Source organism: Miniopterus schreibersii (assembly GCF_964146895.1).
Source record: "Miniopterus schreibersii genome assembly, chromosome: 1".
Classification (NCBI taxonomy): domain Eukaryota; kingdom Metazoa; phylum Chordata; class Mammalia; order Chiroptera; family Miniopteridae; genus Miniopterus; species Miniopterus schreibersii.
In genome coordinates this window covers 23,075,853-23,089,275 of record NC_138101.1, presented here as the reverse complement: position 1 = coordinate 23,089,275, position 13,423 = coordinate 23,075,853, and the positions used below count along the sequence as shown (strand labels likewise).

Genomic DNA, 13,423 nt, shown 5'->3' with positions numbered 1-13,423 from the left:
TCATTACTCAAGGGGTGCTCACTACGTACTAAGCCTTGGTGCCTTATCTTAGCTCGATCTTCATAGTCCTGTGGGAGAGGTGCTATCATTCCCATTCTACAGAATTGCACCAGGCAGCCTGACTACACAGGCAATGCACAGCAACCCATCCTTAACTATGTCAGATCACACCGTTTCTTAGTGAATGCCAAGTCAAGAAATCAAACAGGTGAGCAACTTAATGCTATTATTAAATGAATTAAGATCACGTCATTCAGTAAAACAATTGCAAATGATTTAGATACTCCACCCACAAGGAGCTAGAGCAGCCTAAAGTGTGGGCTGTCCAGATATCCTCTCAACGAATGGAAGGAGAAAAGTAACTTTACAGTGGAAAAACTTGACAGATGTCACCTCAGTCAGGTGATCAAGCTCAATATTGACAGTGATAAATCATGTTGATAGCATGTACCCTTTATATGTGACGAAGATGGCACTTTATCTCTGTGGTCTTCCTCCCCCAAAACTCGTAACCCCATTCTAATTATGAGAAAAACATCAGACAAGTCCTAATAGAGGGGTATCCTACAAAATACTTGACCAGTACTCCTTAAAACTGTCGTCATCAAAAACATGGAAAGTCTGAGAAATTATCATAGCCAAAGGGAGTGTAATGAGACATAAAATGAAATGTGGTATCTTGGAAAAGAAAAAGGGTATTTGTAAAAACTAAGGAAATCTGATTAAGCTGTGAGCTTTAGTCATTAGTAACATGATTTTTCATTAAAATTATATATTTTTAATTGTAACAAATGCATCACACTAATGTAAGATAACAAAGGGGAAAATGAAGGGTATATAGAAACTGAAGTATCTTCTCAATTTTTCTATAAATCTAAAATTGTTCTAAAATATATATTTTTTTATTTATCTTTTTAAATATATCTTTATTGATTTCAGAGAGGAAAGGAGAGGGAGAGAGACAGAAACATCAATGATGAGAGAGTCACTGATCGAGCCTGCAACCCGGGCAGGTGCCCTGACCGGGAATCAAATCCTGATCGCCTGGATCCTAGGTCGACGCTCAACCACTGAGCCACGCCCGGGAGGGCTAAAATATATTTTTTAAATATTTCAGTCTATACAAGTACACATAGTAATATAAATGTATAGAAAATATGGCTAGTGACACTAAACCAGTAATATTTTTTATCTATGCTGTAGGAGTTATTTATATGGAAGATCTATACCTCTATTACTATTCAAATAATTTCAGATATATTGAGGGGAAGGTAGGAAAGAAAATAAAAACCAGTGTAGGCTTCTCTCTGATCAGCAGAAAAGTTTTATTCCTTATAAGGACAAACAGTTTAAACCACATCCAAGGCCTTAGCTTACAGACACAAACCAAAGTAGCCAAGTAAAGCATTAGATATTGAGGTACGAGACATACATGAGGGAAATGCTTCGCCATCTGAGCTTACACCGAACTGCTCAATTGACAGCTGAGCTCTGCTAGCACTTGGGTGTAGTTGAGAGGGGGAGTATAGCTACAGAACCAAAGGAGAACAGCTGTTTTCTACAACACTGAAGCATTTTAAGACTACACTGGTAGGGATATATTTAGACGGTGAAAGGAAGAGGGGAGAAGTGCTTGGTCCCTTCCCACGGGGCATTAGGCGGCCTTGCAGAGGGCCACGGCAGAAAAGCGGACTTCCCCTTGCTCACGCTCAGTGAATTCTCTGCAGACCTTGGCGGCATCCTGAAAAGGAGGGATCTCATTAATATCCAAACAGCAACAGCTCAAAATGAAAGTTTCAAAGGGAAAAGTACCAGTAAGGCCTATGAACGCTCAAACTTCACCATGGTCAAGTTTCAACTTCCCATTAAACTTGAAAACAAGGGCAAGAGAAAAAAAATCACGTGATGGGAGAGACGACTTGCATCAGAGATCTGACTTCAGAAGCCTGGACACCCTTTATCACTTCCACCAAATGCCCTGTTTCTCCCACCTTGTGCCTGGTTTTGACAACAAAACTACACTATTTTGTGCACTTTTTCTCAAGTCGAAACAAGATAGAAAATTAATGTCTTCCATAATGGAAAAGTTCTCCTAACTCAGAAATTCCCAGAGTACAGATGAATTTCTTCCAAGTGAAGATTTTACAAAAGAGCATTAAAAGTTTAAATACCTGGTATTCCAGATAAGACAAATGATGTGTTACTAATTCTAAGACTTAGATTACAAAGATTGGTAACAAAAAATTGATCCCAATACAGGCATACCTCTTTTAATGCATTTTGCTTTACTGAGCTCCACAGATTTTTTTAAAAACTGCTTTTACTGATTTTTTAGAGAGAAAGGAAGGGAGAGGGGGAGAGAGAAACACTGATGTGAGAGCAGATAATTGGCTGTCTCCTACACACCCCCTACCGGGGATCAGGCCTGTAGTCTGGGTACATGCCCTGACCAGGAATCAAACCAGCAATCTTTTGGTGCATAAGGCGACACCCAACCAACCGAGACACACCAGCCACAGCGCTACAGATTTTGCGTTTAACATATTGAAGAAAAGACCCTTCACCAGCAAAAAGATTACAACTTGCTTTATTGTGATACTCTATCACCGAGGTCTAGAATCAAACCCACAATATCTCGGATGTCTGTATTAGTAATTTACCAAATTCTAGGTTTTAAAAATGCCTTGGGATCATAAATATCAATCACTCTGTTTAATTTGTCAAGAGTCCAGTTGAAAGATAGTTCCACAATTATAAGACCTTTAAGAGGACAGGTCATACTCTGACAATGAGCATCAGCTCCCAAAGTCTAGAAATCACCAACCCAATAATGAGTGTGTCCCTTAAAAAGATCAACCAAAGTGGAGTTTCATTCCTGCTTTGAAACCACTTAGCAAAACTAAAGTGAGTCTAGACTGACATCTACATTTTGTCAGAATTTTTAATACATTGAAATTCCAGACCTGTGTAGGGCTTTACTACAGTGTTGACTAATATTAAGTGTGGTCCTCTAGAGAAAATGGCCCCCTCCTGTATAGACACTGAGCTGAGACCTAAGTCATTCAATTTAGGATGCTTGGGCTAAATTTATGTATTTTCTCACTGGCTTAAATAAATTTTGTGTATAGTCTGAAAAACCTAAAACATCTTTAACCATATACAACCAGCCTCACTCTAGAATGTTCACTAATTAAGATGCCGGTTTACATTCATTTAATTTTAAATGAGATCCCAATTAGAGTTGGTTTTATTTTTTTGAACAAAAAAGTTTTACCTTCCCCACACCTCATAAATTCTCCTCACACAGGAGTTGTAGGGGTGCATTTTATGGTATTAGTATAGCGCTATATGAATTAGAATAGACCTCAGAGCTTTATTTGGAGAGTCTTTTCCCCAAATGATCATGACCAGAAATTCTGCCTCTGTTCTTACTCTCTCCCATAAGTAAATGCTGACTCTCTCGTGCAAAGCTGCCCCCATTCTGCTTCTCCAAGTCTAGTTCTCATTGTTTGTTACTATTCTCATATACCTCTGTCTATCCAAGAATCAGCTCCAACTGATCTCAGGTGTATATATCAGCAAACTGGAAAGTGACCCTCCCTCCTAGAGTGGCACCATTTGGCCCACAAGCACCTTTAGGTCGTCAGGTCTATGATGTTCCAAGGACAGGTCTATTGTATAGAAAGGCAGCATAGTACAGTGACTAAGAGTACAGACTCTAGAGACAGACTGTCTAGATTTGAGCCATGGTTCTTCCATTTAAGTCACTGACCTTGGGCATCACCTAACCTCTGCACCTTGGTTTCCTCATCTGAAAAATGTGAATAAAGCCTGCCTCATAGTATCCTTAGAAGGATTCCATAAAAACTCTAAGTTACTTAGAAAAGCACTTGTTAGAGGAGTCCACAATCTGCAGCATATGGGCCAAATCCAGCCTGCTGCCTGTTTGTGTGACTAAAGTTTCATAGCAACAGCCACATACTCATTTATCCATTGTCTATGGGCTGCTTTGGAGCTGAAACAGAATTGAGTACTTGCAACAGGGCCCATATGCCACCCAAGGCTAAAACATCTTTTGTCTGAGTCAACCCCCCAGTCTACATCCAGCAAGTGCTGAAAAAAATATTAACTGTTAGTATTACAAATGCAGTAGTCACACCTCAATAGCATTTTTTATTTCATCACAATTAAGCAATTTTCCTTGATAACAGCAAACTGACTCAACTATAGAGACTGGTTTTCAGGGTGAAGAGGCCGTAAGTAATCTACCAGCTCTGGTCCAGAACTAAGAGGTTTCGGTAGTCACTTGTACTGGGATGGTTACACTGTGAACCCTGGATTTTAAAGTTCTTGTCAGGAATGTTTTGAAACTACTACTCTGGCCCTGTAACAGTGGACCATGTGGGAAGAAAATGCTCCTGAAGTTAACTGCCTAACCAGAATCCATAATACGCTACCTACAAAACTGACCCAAATCCAGCAGTCGGGGAGAGATGAGGAAAGGCTCAGGTTGCTGGTCCACAGATCGTTACCTATTATGTAATCTGACAAGAGGACAATGGTCACCTTAATCCCACAAAGGAGCAAAGCAATGGCTTTCAGGCTAATTCTCACTGTGGGCTATAGACAGCACACGATACAGATTAGTCAGGGCTGCTCTGAAGGATCCTGTTTAAAACCACTTGCTATAACTATAAAATAAGGTAGGTAGAATTACTAAGATGATCTTTAAGCCCCACAGAATGCTATTAACCCAGATGATTGGTACTGGCTGTACTGAAAAAGTGTGGCCACTTTAGAATAGACAGCTTGACTAAAGATGCATGGGCCCTACTGGGAATGGATTCCAAAGCTTACCTGCAGCAGCGAGTCCTCTCCACTAGTGCCATGGTTCACCGGGAAAGGCATTCGTCCATCTAGAACAAAGCAGTCAGGCTTGTCAATTTTCTCTGCACATTTCCTGGCTACTCTGCTTGTCCAGCGTAAAGGGAAGTTTTAGATTCTTCCAAATACCACTGCCACCCCCACAAAGGAAGCCTAGTTATAAAGTAACATGCTGCAAATGAGGTTCAAGGGCTCCTAGATACCCACCCCAGGCCATTCTCATCTACAAGCAGTAACAAGATCACACAGCCCAATCCAGCCACCCTAACTGAAGGATTTGTGCCTCATCTCCTGGGAAGAACCACAGAGCAAAAGGCAAATTCAGTCTCTGAGGTGCAAGAAGGTGGAGGCAAGAAGGGCACCTTGAGATTGCTACTGCCCCTCAATGACTGCCGATTAGCTCATTTGCCCATAGGCAGTGGCTTGACTTGAGACAACACAGCTTTCTCTATTAATACAAAGAGGATGACTCTTACAAGATGGATAATCTTTCTTGTTGCCATATGCCAGTTAACAGAAATTGCCCCAACATGTGCAAGTCCTTTTTACACCAACAAGGTCATATTTAGGCATTTCTTTTTCCCAAAGCATTCCCTGTCTGAAAAGGATGATGCTAGAGATCCTATACTGACAGTGGTGTAATGGAAAGTGAGAAGAAAAAACTGAACACTCCCACCTTGACTGGTACTGGTCTAGTCTCTTTACTGGTATGACTAAAGCTATTCATTTGGCAGGTCAGTTGCCCAAGGGGAAGCTCTGGGTAGCATAAAGGGTTAAGTTCTCCCATGAGAACACCCTGTTGTTCTGGCTTCCTAAACAATGTACTAAAGTGCTATAAAGTTACATGGCAATACTGAAAAAGAAGATAAGTATGAAATTGTATTAGATTCCAGAAATGGAACAAAACATACCAAGTTCATAGAGGTGGCCATCCACGTTGTTAAACAGAATAAAGTGAAAGTTCACTTTGTCATCTACCTGAAGAGCCAAGAAATTTTTTTCGAAAGTGAGTATTTTATAAAGCAGAACTTAATTTGTTAAAAATAAATGTAATATGCAGTAAGTATAATATCCTTGAATCAACTTGCTTGTATATTTTTGAAATTATTATAGATAATATTTACGTATTCCCTATATGCTAGGCTTTAATCTAAGTCCATTAAGGTAGGTGGGCTGTAGCTGTCAGAACTGTGACTTGCTTTTCACTGAGGAGGAAACTAAGGCTTAGGGAGGATAAGTATCTCATCCAAGGTCAAGACTGGAACGTGGCAGAGCAAACTCTCATTACAGAAGCAGTGTAACTGACTTAAACCTAATTTAACAGTTGACTAGAAGGCTCTGTTCAGATTAACGGTACATAAGCCTTCTAGAAACTGTCAGTCCTTGTTTGTGTATCTTACTGTACCCAATAGTCTGTGAGAATATCGGAAATGCTCAATTACTAGGTGGGGTGTTACTCTATTAGACGCATTTGGATCTAAACAAAATACTATCAGTTTGAATTTACTCAAGGCTTTGTCAGCCGCCTATTAGATTTCTGAGAGGCAGTTTCATAAACAGGTCTGGTCAAAGCATTATTCCAGCAGAATTTTCTAGTGGTAACTGGCCTTGGGTGGAAAATGACATTTGCTGTATTCCGGTAAGAGGTTAGTACACATATTTTAGGGAAAACACAGGTGGCACCTGGGCAGCCTAGCTCTGATTTGTGTTTGTACCTACCCGACAGTGGCCTTCCTGGGCCACGGCGTCATGGGCTGCCTGAATGGCCTGAAGATAAGAGAGAATCATTAGCACAAAAACTTCCAGTTATTGAAAGAGTGATGCTCTGGAAGTTCTCTTCCTACCTCATTCTTTTCAAAGCATTTTGCTCTGTCTTCAGGGGATAACTTCTCCGTTTCAGAAAGAAACTGTTTCAGGACTGAGCCATCCTCTTAAAAAAAAAAAAAAAGCACATATTAGTACAGATAAAATAATGCAAATGGGTGCACATTTATTTTTGCTGATTCAAGCTGTTGCACAGCCAGTCATGTTTAGCAACCTGAATTTTTACTATGGCCTCCAAGGATGTGGATGGGTTGCACCTTCTGTCCCAGACTTTTTCCCACCATTCCCTCATCACTGCATTCAAGCCTGAGAACTCACCATTTCTTCCATGTGCCAAGCTTTCCTACCTGCTCCTGGTCCCTCCCCAATTCCCTTCACCTCCCATCTCACATTCATCTCTCAAATCTCTTATCATCACTTCGTTACAGCACTTATCCACTGGTAACATGTATTTGTGAGATTTTTAGTGCCATAAAAATGAATCGTGTTGTCTATTGCTGTACCTACAGCACCTGGAAATGCACAATTAATGTGAATTGCATACATGGTAACAATAACATTCTAATCCAATAATAGTTCTCAGTCAAGATTTTTATCTTAGGGTAGAAAATACAAGCTTAGAAATACAGTTGTTCAAATAGACATTAACCTAAGAATCTTAAATAGAAATGCAAAGAGCAAAATAATCTGGCCTAGGGACAGCTGACTGGCTGACAGCTGTTGTGTTTAGTCGTTGCTCAGTGTGGTAAGTCTAGGAGACAGCGACTACCCAGTTAGAGCAAGAACAAATTAAATTTCCAAAGATCTAAACTTGAACTTTAAGCTCTAAACTTAAAAAAAGTAATTTGTTAAATTGGGACTATTCAAAATTTGGAAGTGGTAGAAATCTTCTTAACTTTATGAGGATGGCTGTGGTTCAGATTAAGCCTTTGGCACCATCATGACCATGGTTACAAAAAAATCACAGTACCTCTGCTGACCTCAAGAACGCAGTAGTGTAAACAAAGTGAGACTGACTGCAGAAGAAATAGAAAGGATCAAGCTACAACTTTCTAATATGGCTCAGTCAAGTTAGTATTTAAAAAAGCAACTTCTAGATCTGGATGTTTATGGCCAGGCAGGTGATTTTTTTTTTTTATTTCAAAAGTAAACCAGCAGTAGTCTTGGCTACATTTCCCTTGTAAAAAGAAGTATTTTTTACACTGCCAAAAGCAAGTGTGGACTGTTAGTTGAAATTATTCAGTTCTTAGCCACCCCACCTATTGTCTAAATCAGATTCCTGTCTATTTTTGTAAAGTTCTGTCAGAACACAGCCACATCCATTGGTTCACATCGTGTCTATGGCTGCTTTAGCACTACAAGGGCAGAGATCATACGACCCTCAAGCCTGTAAGATTTACTCTCTGGCCTTTTAAAAAAGTTTGCTGACTCTTGGCCTAAATCAGACATAATAGCCATGTGTTTTAACATACTTTAGTGCTAATTGTGCCTCTGACAAGCTTTAGGGCTGAGCCTCACTCATGTCCTCTATGTCCTTCGCAGCATCCACGGAGGGTGGGCTAAAGCCCCTGACCTGACTTTGTCCGCAGCTGAATCCTTTCGAGGTTGCGATCTGCTGCTGTGCCTCTCTGCGGGAACTTTCACACTACCTGTGCCCCGCTGCTCTAAGCTCTTTTGGTTCTCCTGTTCCTTTTGAGACCCAGAACCATTAAAGACAGGTCCTAACTGTTGATGTTTTAAGGCTTAATATCATCTCTAATTCTTCAGAATCATTGAGAACTGAATGTAGGAGAATCACAACAATAAGTGGCCCTCACATGTTCTTTATCAGTCACCTGAGACCCATCCAAGCTGACTACAAATGAAGAGCATATGCAGAGTGACGGTACAAAACTGTATCACTCCCTCTCCTCTCCTCTCCAGGTGAAGAAGCCAAGCCACGCTTCTTAGAAAACGAGTTTCCTTTCCTCAAAAGAGAGAAACAAGAATTCACCCACTGATTATATCTGGATAAGCAGGTTTCAGAATTTTTGAAGGAAATGTCTTTGCTGAATAGACCACTGGGGGTTTCAGAATGAAGACTGATGGTTAATTAGAGGTCAACTGGAGGATGACTGGCCTCAAAACTCACACTTACCAAATTCCAGTTTGTCCTGATTATTGGCCACTGCATGTATAAGTCCAATGGTACCACAGGAGTTCCCAATGGTCTGCTTCATGAAGTACACTCTAGGACTGACTTCTTGTCCCTTCAGTTCTTCAATCTGTTTTTTCCTGAAGTTCTCATGCTGTGAATGTAAAAAAAACATGTTAATATCTCAAAATTAAAATGCAAAGAACAGATGGCAGCACAGTAAGTTCTGCCACGTAAATGGAAACACAAGTAGGATGTGTGACCAGGAGCCTTGGTTCTAGATGCCGACCAACGCTCAGGGAATGGCCCGTCTGCCTCCCACACCCACACCAGCCCGTGGAGTTCTGAGAGGTCCTGAGACTCCACCCAGATGCTGCAGTGCAGTAATGGCTTTGGATATTGCCCAAGGCTTTGTCTAGACACCACTGCAGCCTTTTAGCTGGAAGTGGATGGTGTCATGAAGTCAAAAAGCAGACAAGTTCATTATATAACCTGGGAATTTTAAACAGAAATGTGAAGAATCGAATAGGTTTCTTTCTCTAACACCAGCAATGACTGTATTCCACATGGGCGTCCCAATCAAGCCTTAGTTAATTTAATAGTCAACAAGAATACCAGTTATTTTATAGCCCACTGTTCTTTAACATTCCACTTCTATTCTATCCAAGTATACTTCTCTTCAAAAACAAGACAAGCCTTAACTGTTGAAGGTAAATTTAAAGAAATTTATAAGTCCCTCTCCCTTTTTTTATGAAGGAAAGACAACTGGCCTAGGGTACTGGCTGTGATTTCACAAAAACTCCCCCTCACCCTATAAGAAGAAATGACACTGGTTTGTCTTTGCCAACTATACAGGTTGAGGCCAGATTAGCAATGAGAGGTGGAGAGGAGAGTAGAGACCAGTAAATGAATGAGACTAGTAGTTTTCTCAAAGCATCCATTAGTTCTTTGTACAGTATTTAGTGGGCTTGTCTGAACCTTTTGCTAACAAGTTTTAAAGACCTTGCAGGTATAACTTCTCAGTTAAAAGCAAGGTGCTAATGCTACAGAAACACTATTCTCATAACCAGTATAATTCAGACAGAACACCAGAAGTGTATGTCCAATTCTAGTAGCCTTCCATTATGTACATGGAACTGAAGTTTAGGCATTGTTGGTGGCACCATCAGAGTAATACGATCTCTTGTCCCATAAGATCAACTTAAACTCCAACTAGGGGGAAGTTCTAGCATCACGTGTCTACCAGATCCTTAAATTAAGTTACTCATTGTCTATTAAGGCTTTTCACTTTTCCAGGTTAATTAAAATTTTTAAACGGGATAGCACCATCCTTAGGGTTGTTTTGAGCTCTTGCATGGAGACACTTATTTAAATATTTCATTATCACTTAAAATTAATGTCTTAGAAGTGGTCCATTTAGGATTTCACAACATTCTCTTAGACAAAATTAAATGCTTTCTATATTAACATTAGTTTGTTTGGAAGCCAACCTACAAACCTCAACTTTTCTTTAAATTTGCTTTAGTGTTTAGCCCAGTAGGTGTTTTGTGTCGCAGAATAGGTGCTCAGTAAACCTGACAGACTGAACTGGAACAAAAAATCTAAGTACTGAGCTCTTTCAAACATAAAATGTTCAAACAGGAACATTCTCTAACAGAAACCACTTGATCCAGCAAAAAGACCAGTGGGCTTTTCAAAGACAAACACACTGCACCACTGCCTCCCAGAGGCTTTGCATCTGAGAGCTGCTCAAAACCTCCGAGTCATCATGGTTCCTCTAGTAAGAAAGCTTTGTGATGGGCTCAAAGAAGAGAGGAGATTGCATTTCATTTGGTCAACAGTGAAGTTAATTTGACTTGCAATTTTTGGCAGCTCCGTTTTTACCTAAGTAAAAGCTTTGGCAATAAAAAGCATGTCACTGGGATTATCCTAATAGCTTTAATAAGGGTTTTTAACCTATTTACAGGAGGAAAATCTGGAATTTCCATAGGGCTTAACTTATGCAGAGGGTGCTTCTAGAACACCCAGACTTAGGATGGTGCTTCAGTTAGGCTCACTCTGTGTTTGGAATGATGCCCCAAATGCTAATGCCTCAAGTTTTGTTAACGGAAATTTTCAACCACTCCCAAATCAAGCAGCAGCAACAGGGGATAGACAATACCATGCTAATTAGTGGAAATCCATACATTGCAAGACAATTATCCCAGCTACCTTTTTTTATATCTGATGCTCAGTCTTTGAGGTACATATATCCATGCACACTTGTAGGAGGAAGACCATCTAAAGGGAAATGAAAAGGTGTTTCCGAGACTGTTCTAATGCCCACCTATTTCATTTACCTACAAGGTCAGATAGGAGAGGATGAGAGAGGTGGAAGGAGGTGGCCACACAAGAACCATACACAAACGATTATGCTTTTTTCAAAAGCACACTGGTGAAGCTAAAATCCAAGTGTGCATGTAGCAGGGAGTGGAAGAGTGGGAAGAATTCCCCGAGCCCACCGGAGACCGAGGCAGTAGAGGTGAATTGAAGCACCCATTGTTTTCTTGTGGTTTAGGCAAGCCCATCCCCCTCCGTTTAACAGCAAGGTAGGAGTCTGAGAACCAAACACACTGGCAGGTGACAGTCCTTAAAGGGAACCCACCAGCCATGCCTTAGCATGGAAGGCTCAGAAAAGCCTAGGTTCAAAGAGCTTATGAGTAGGATGAATTCCTTCCCTGACGGATGATGGAACTGAGATCCTGCATCTCTTCCAAATTTGAGGAAATGCTGGCTGGCTGGCTGAACAAGGGCAATAAGCTCTATCTACAACGGGAGCCCCCATGTGCAGGTACCAAGAGTGTGGGCTCCTCCCTCCATCCCCCACAGGGAGGGGACGGTTTTGCCAGCTGTGGGCGCCTAGGCCAGGTGGGAAGAGGAGCCTGGAGTCTACACTGTCCTCAAGGGCTCATCTGGGTCCGGGGGCGACGCGCAGGCCGGGCCCACGCCCTACCTGGGCGGTGAGGGGAAACAGCAGCAGCAGCGCGCAGGCCGGCGCGGGCACCGCGCTCAGGCCGTCCTCCTCCAAGCCCAGCACGTCCACGAAGCGCCACTGCCCGGCGACCCCCAGGCGCGCCAGCACCTGCGGAGGAGACAAGGCGGCCAGGCTCGTGGAGACCGGCGAGTGGGGGGCCAGCGCCGGAGGGCGGGGCAGGCGCGGCTCCTCGGCGCCCCCACCGGAGCCTGGGAGGAGCCCCCGCTCTGACCTCCGCCCCGCCCGCGCCATGACACAGCACAAAGCGCGGCCCACACGTGGCTCCCGCGAAGCCCGAGCGCCGGAGTCCGCGCGGCCCGAGCCACGCCCTCGGGAGCCGGGCCGGGCGCTCCCGGGAGGATGCGGCCTCCTCCGCCACCTGCATCCCGCCCCCGCCCGCCACGCAGAGGCACCGGGAGCGCGTCCCGACCGCGCCCAGCCCCGCGCCTCTGGAGCGCACAGGGCGCCGTCCAAACGCCGCGAACCCGCACGGAGCAGGTGGGCGCTTCCGCCTCGGCTCTCCTGGGGGGAGGGGGACAGCGGCCGCGCGAGACGCCACTCACTTTGTTCAGCATCTGAAAGACAAATGCAAAGAAAAATACAAAAAAACCAACAGTCAGCGACACGGCTCCCTGACGTGGGCTGACCCTCAGGCAAGCGCTCCCGGGGCCACGGTGCACCTGACGCTCACCTCGGGGTTGATCTCCATGGGTTTCAGCTGCATCGTCGCGAAGCGCAGGTGAGCTCGACGCCCGGAGAGGAGGAAAACAGCGAGCGGAGCCGCCCAGGCTGCCCCTATAAAGCGCCGGCCTGACGCACTGTGGGTGCCTGCGCAGGGGGATCGGGGCCGAACCAACGAGGGGGAGACGCTCAATCCCGGCAAGATGGGCGGGAGCTCCCCCCTGCGCGGCGCGCAGTGGAACGGCCGGGCCCCCGAGCCGCGCGGCCTCGCTCGCCGGTGAGATAATCCGGAGGCTGGGAGATGGGCTTGGTGGTGGGTGATCTTGGAGTGCATGGAACGGCCCTTTGGACGGAACCTGATTTTTTGCGAAGTTTCTGGAAACTCGTCTTTTCTACCGTCCGAATTACCCGAAATCTCAGGGTTTCGGAAACGTTGAGAAAAAGCTCAAATTCAACAGGTATATATTTAATATGAATATAAATATATGTCTCCCAAATCTCGCAGCAGTTTGCATTTGACCTTAGACAAGTTCTCCTCCGTGTTAAATCAGACCAGTGCCGTGTTCTGTTTTTTAATTGACTGGCTAGAGTAAAGCATAGCCTGGAATATAGCAGATTTTGCATTACTACCGCTGATGTAATGTGACTCCCTGGGGACAGCTGGCGGGTCCTGCGGCAGCTGTAGAAACCTGGGGGATGTGCGCGCAGGGGCAGAAGGTGGGGGACAGGAGACAGACCCAGGGAAGAGACAGGTATGGTTTCCAGATGAAGGGATGCGAAAGGCAAACCATCTGCAAAAGAATGGAGGCTTTGCGAAATAAAATTCTGAGTTCAAAATAGAATGCAGTGACTAAGAAAGGGAATGGCAACGAAAGAAACCACTGTTC

General features: G+C 43.6%; 1 protein-coding gene across 3 annotated transcripts; it reads right to left on the bottom strand.

The window, feature by feature from the left end:
• Positions 1 to 1,297: 1,297 nt before the first annotated feature.
• Positions 1,298 to 12,626, bottom strand: UCHL1 (ubiquitin C-terminal hydrolase L1). Of its 3 annotated transcripts, XM_081140931.1 has the most exons (9): positions 12,547 to 12,623; positions 12,419 to 12,430; positions 11,835 to 11,963; positions 8,846 to 8,996; positions 6,729 to 6,814; positions 6,604 to 6,651; positions 5,796 to 5,862; positions 4,858 to 4,916; positions 1,298 to 1,741 (listed from the first exon to the last, which is right to left on the bottom strand). In XM_081140931.1, exons 1-9 carry the CDS (start codon positions 12,577 to 12,579, stop codon positions 1,655 to 1,657), a joined length of 672 nt encoding a protein of 223 aa, XP_080997057.1. In that variant the 5' UTR covers positions 12,580 to 12,623; the 3' UTR covers positions 1,298 to 1,654. The 3 variants fall into 3 exon arrangements, with proteins under 3 accessions (XP_080997057.1, XP_080997058.1, XP_080997059.1); XM_081140932.1 differs by lacking the exon at positions 12,419 to 12,430 and having other exon boundaries at positions 12,547 to 12,621; XM_081140933.1 differs by lacking the exon at positions 6,604 to 6,651 and having other exon boundaries at positions 1,308 to 1,741; positions 12,547 to 12,626.
• Between the last annotated feature and the right edge of the window lie 797 nt (positions 12,627 to 13,423).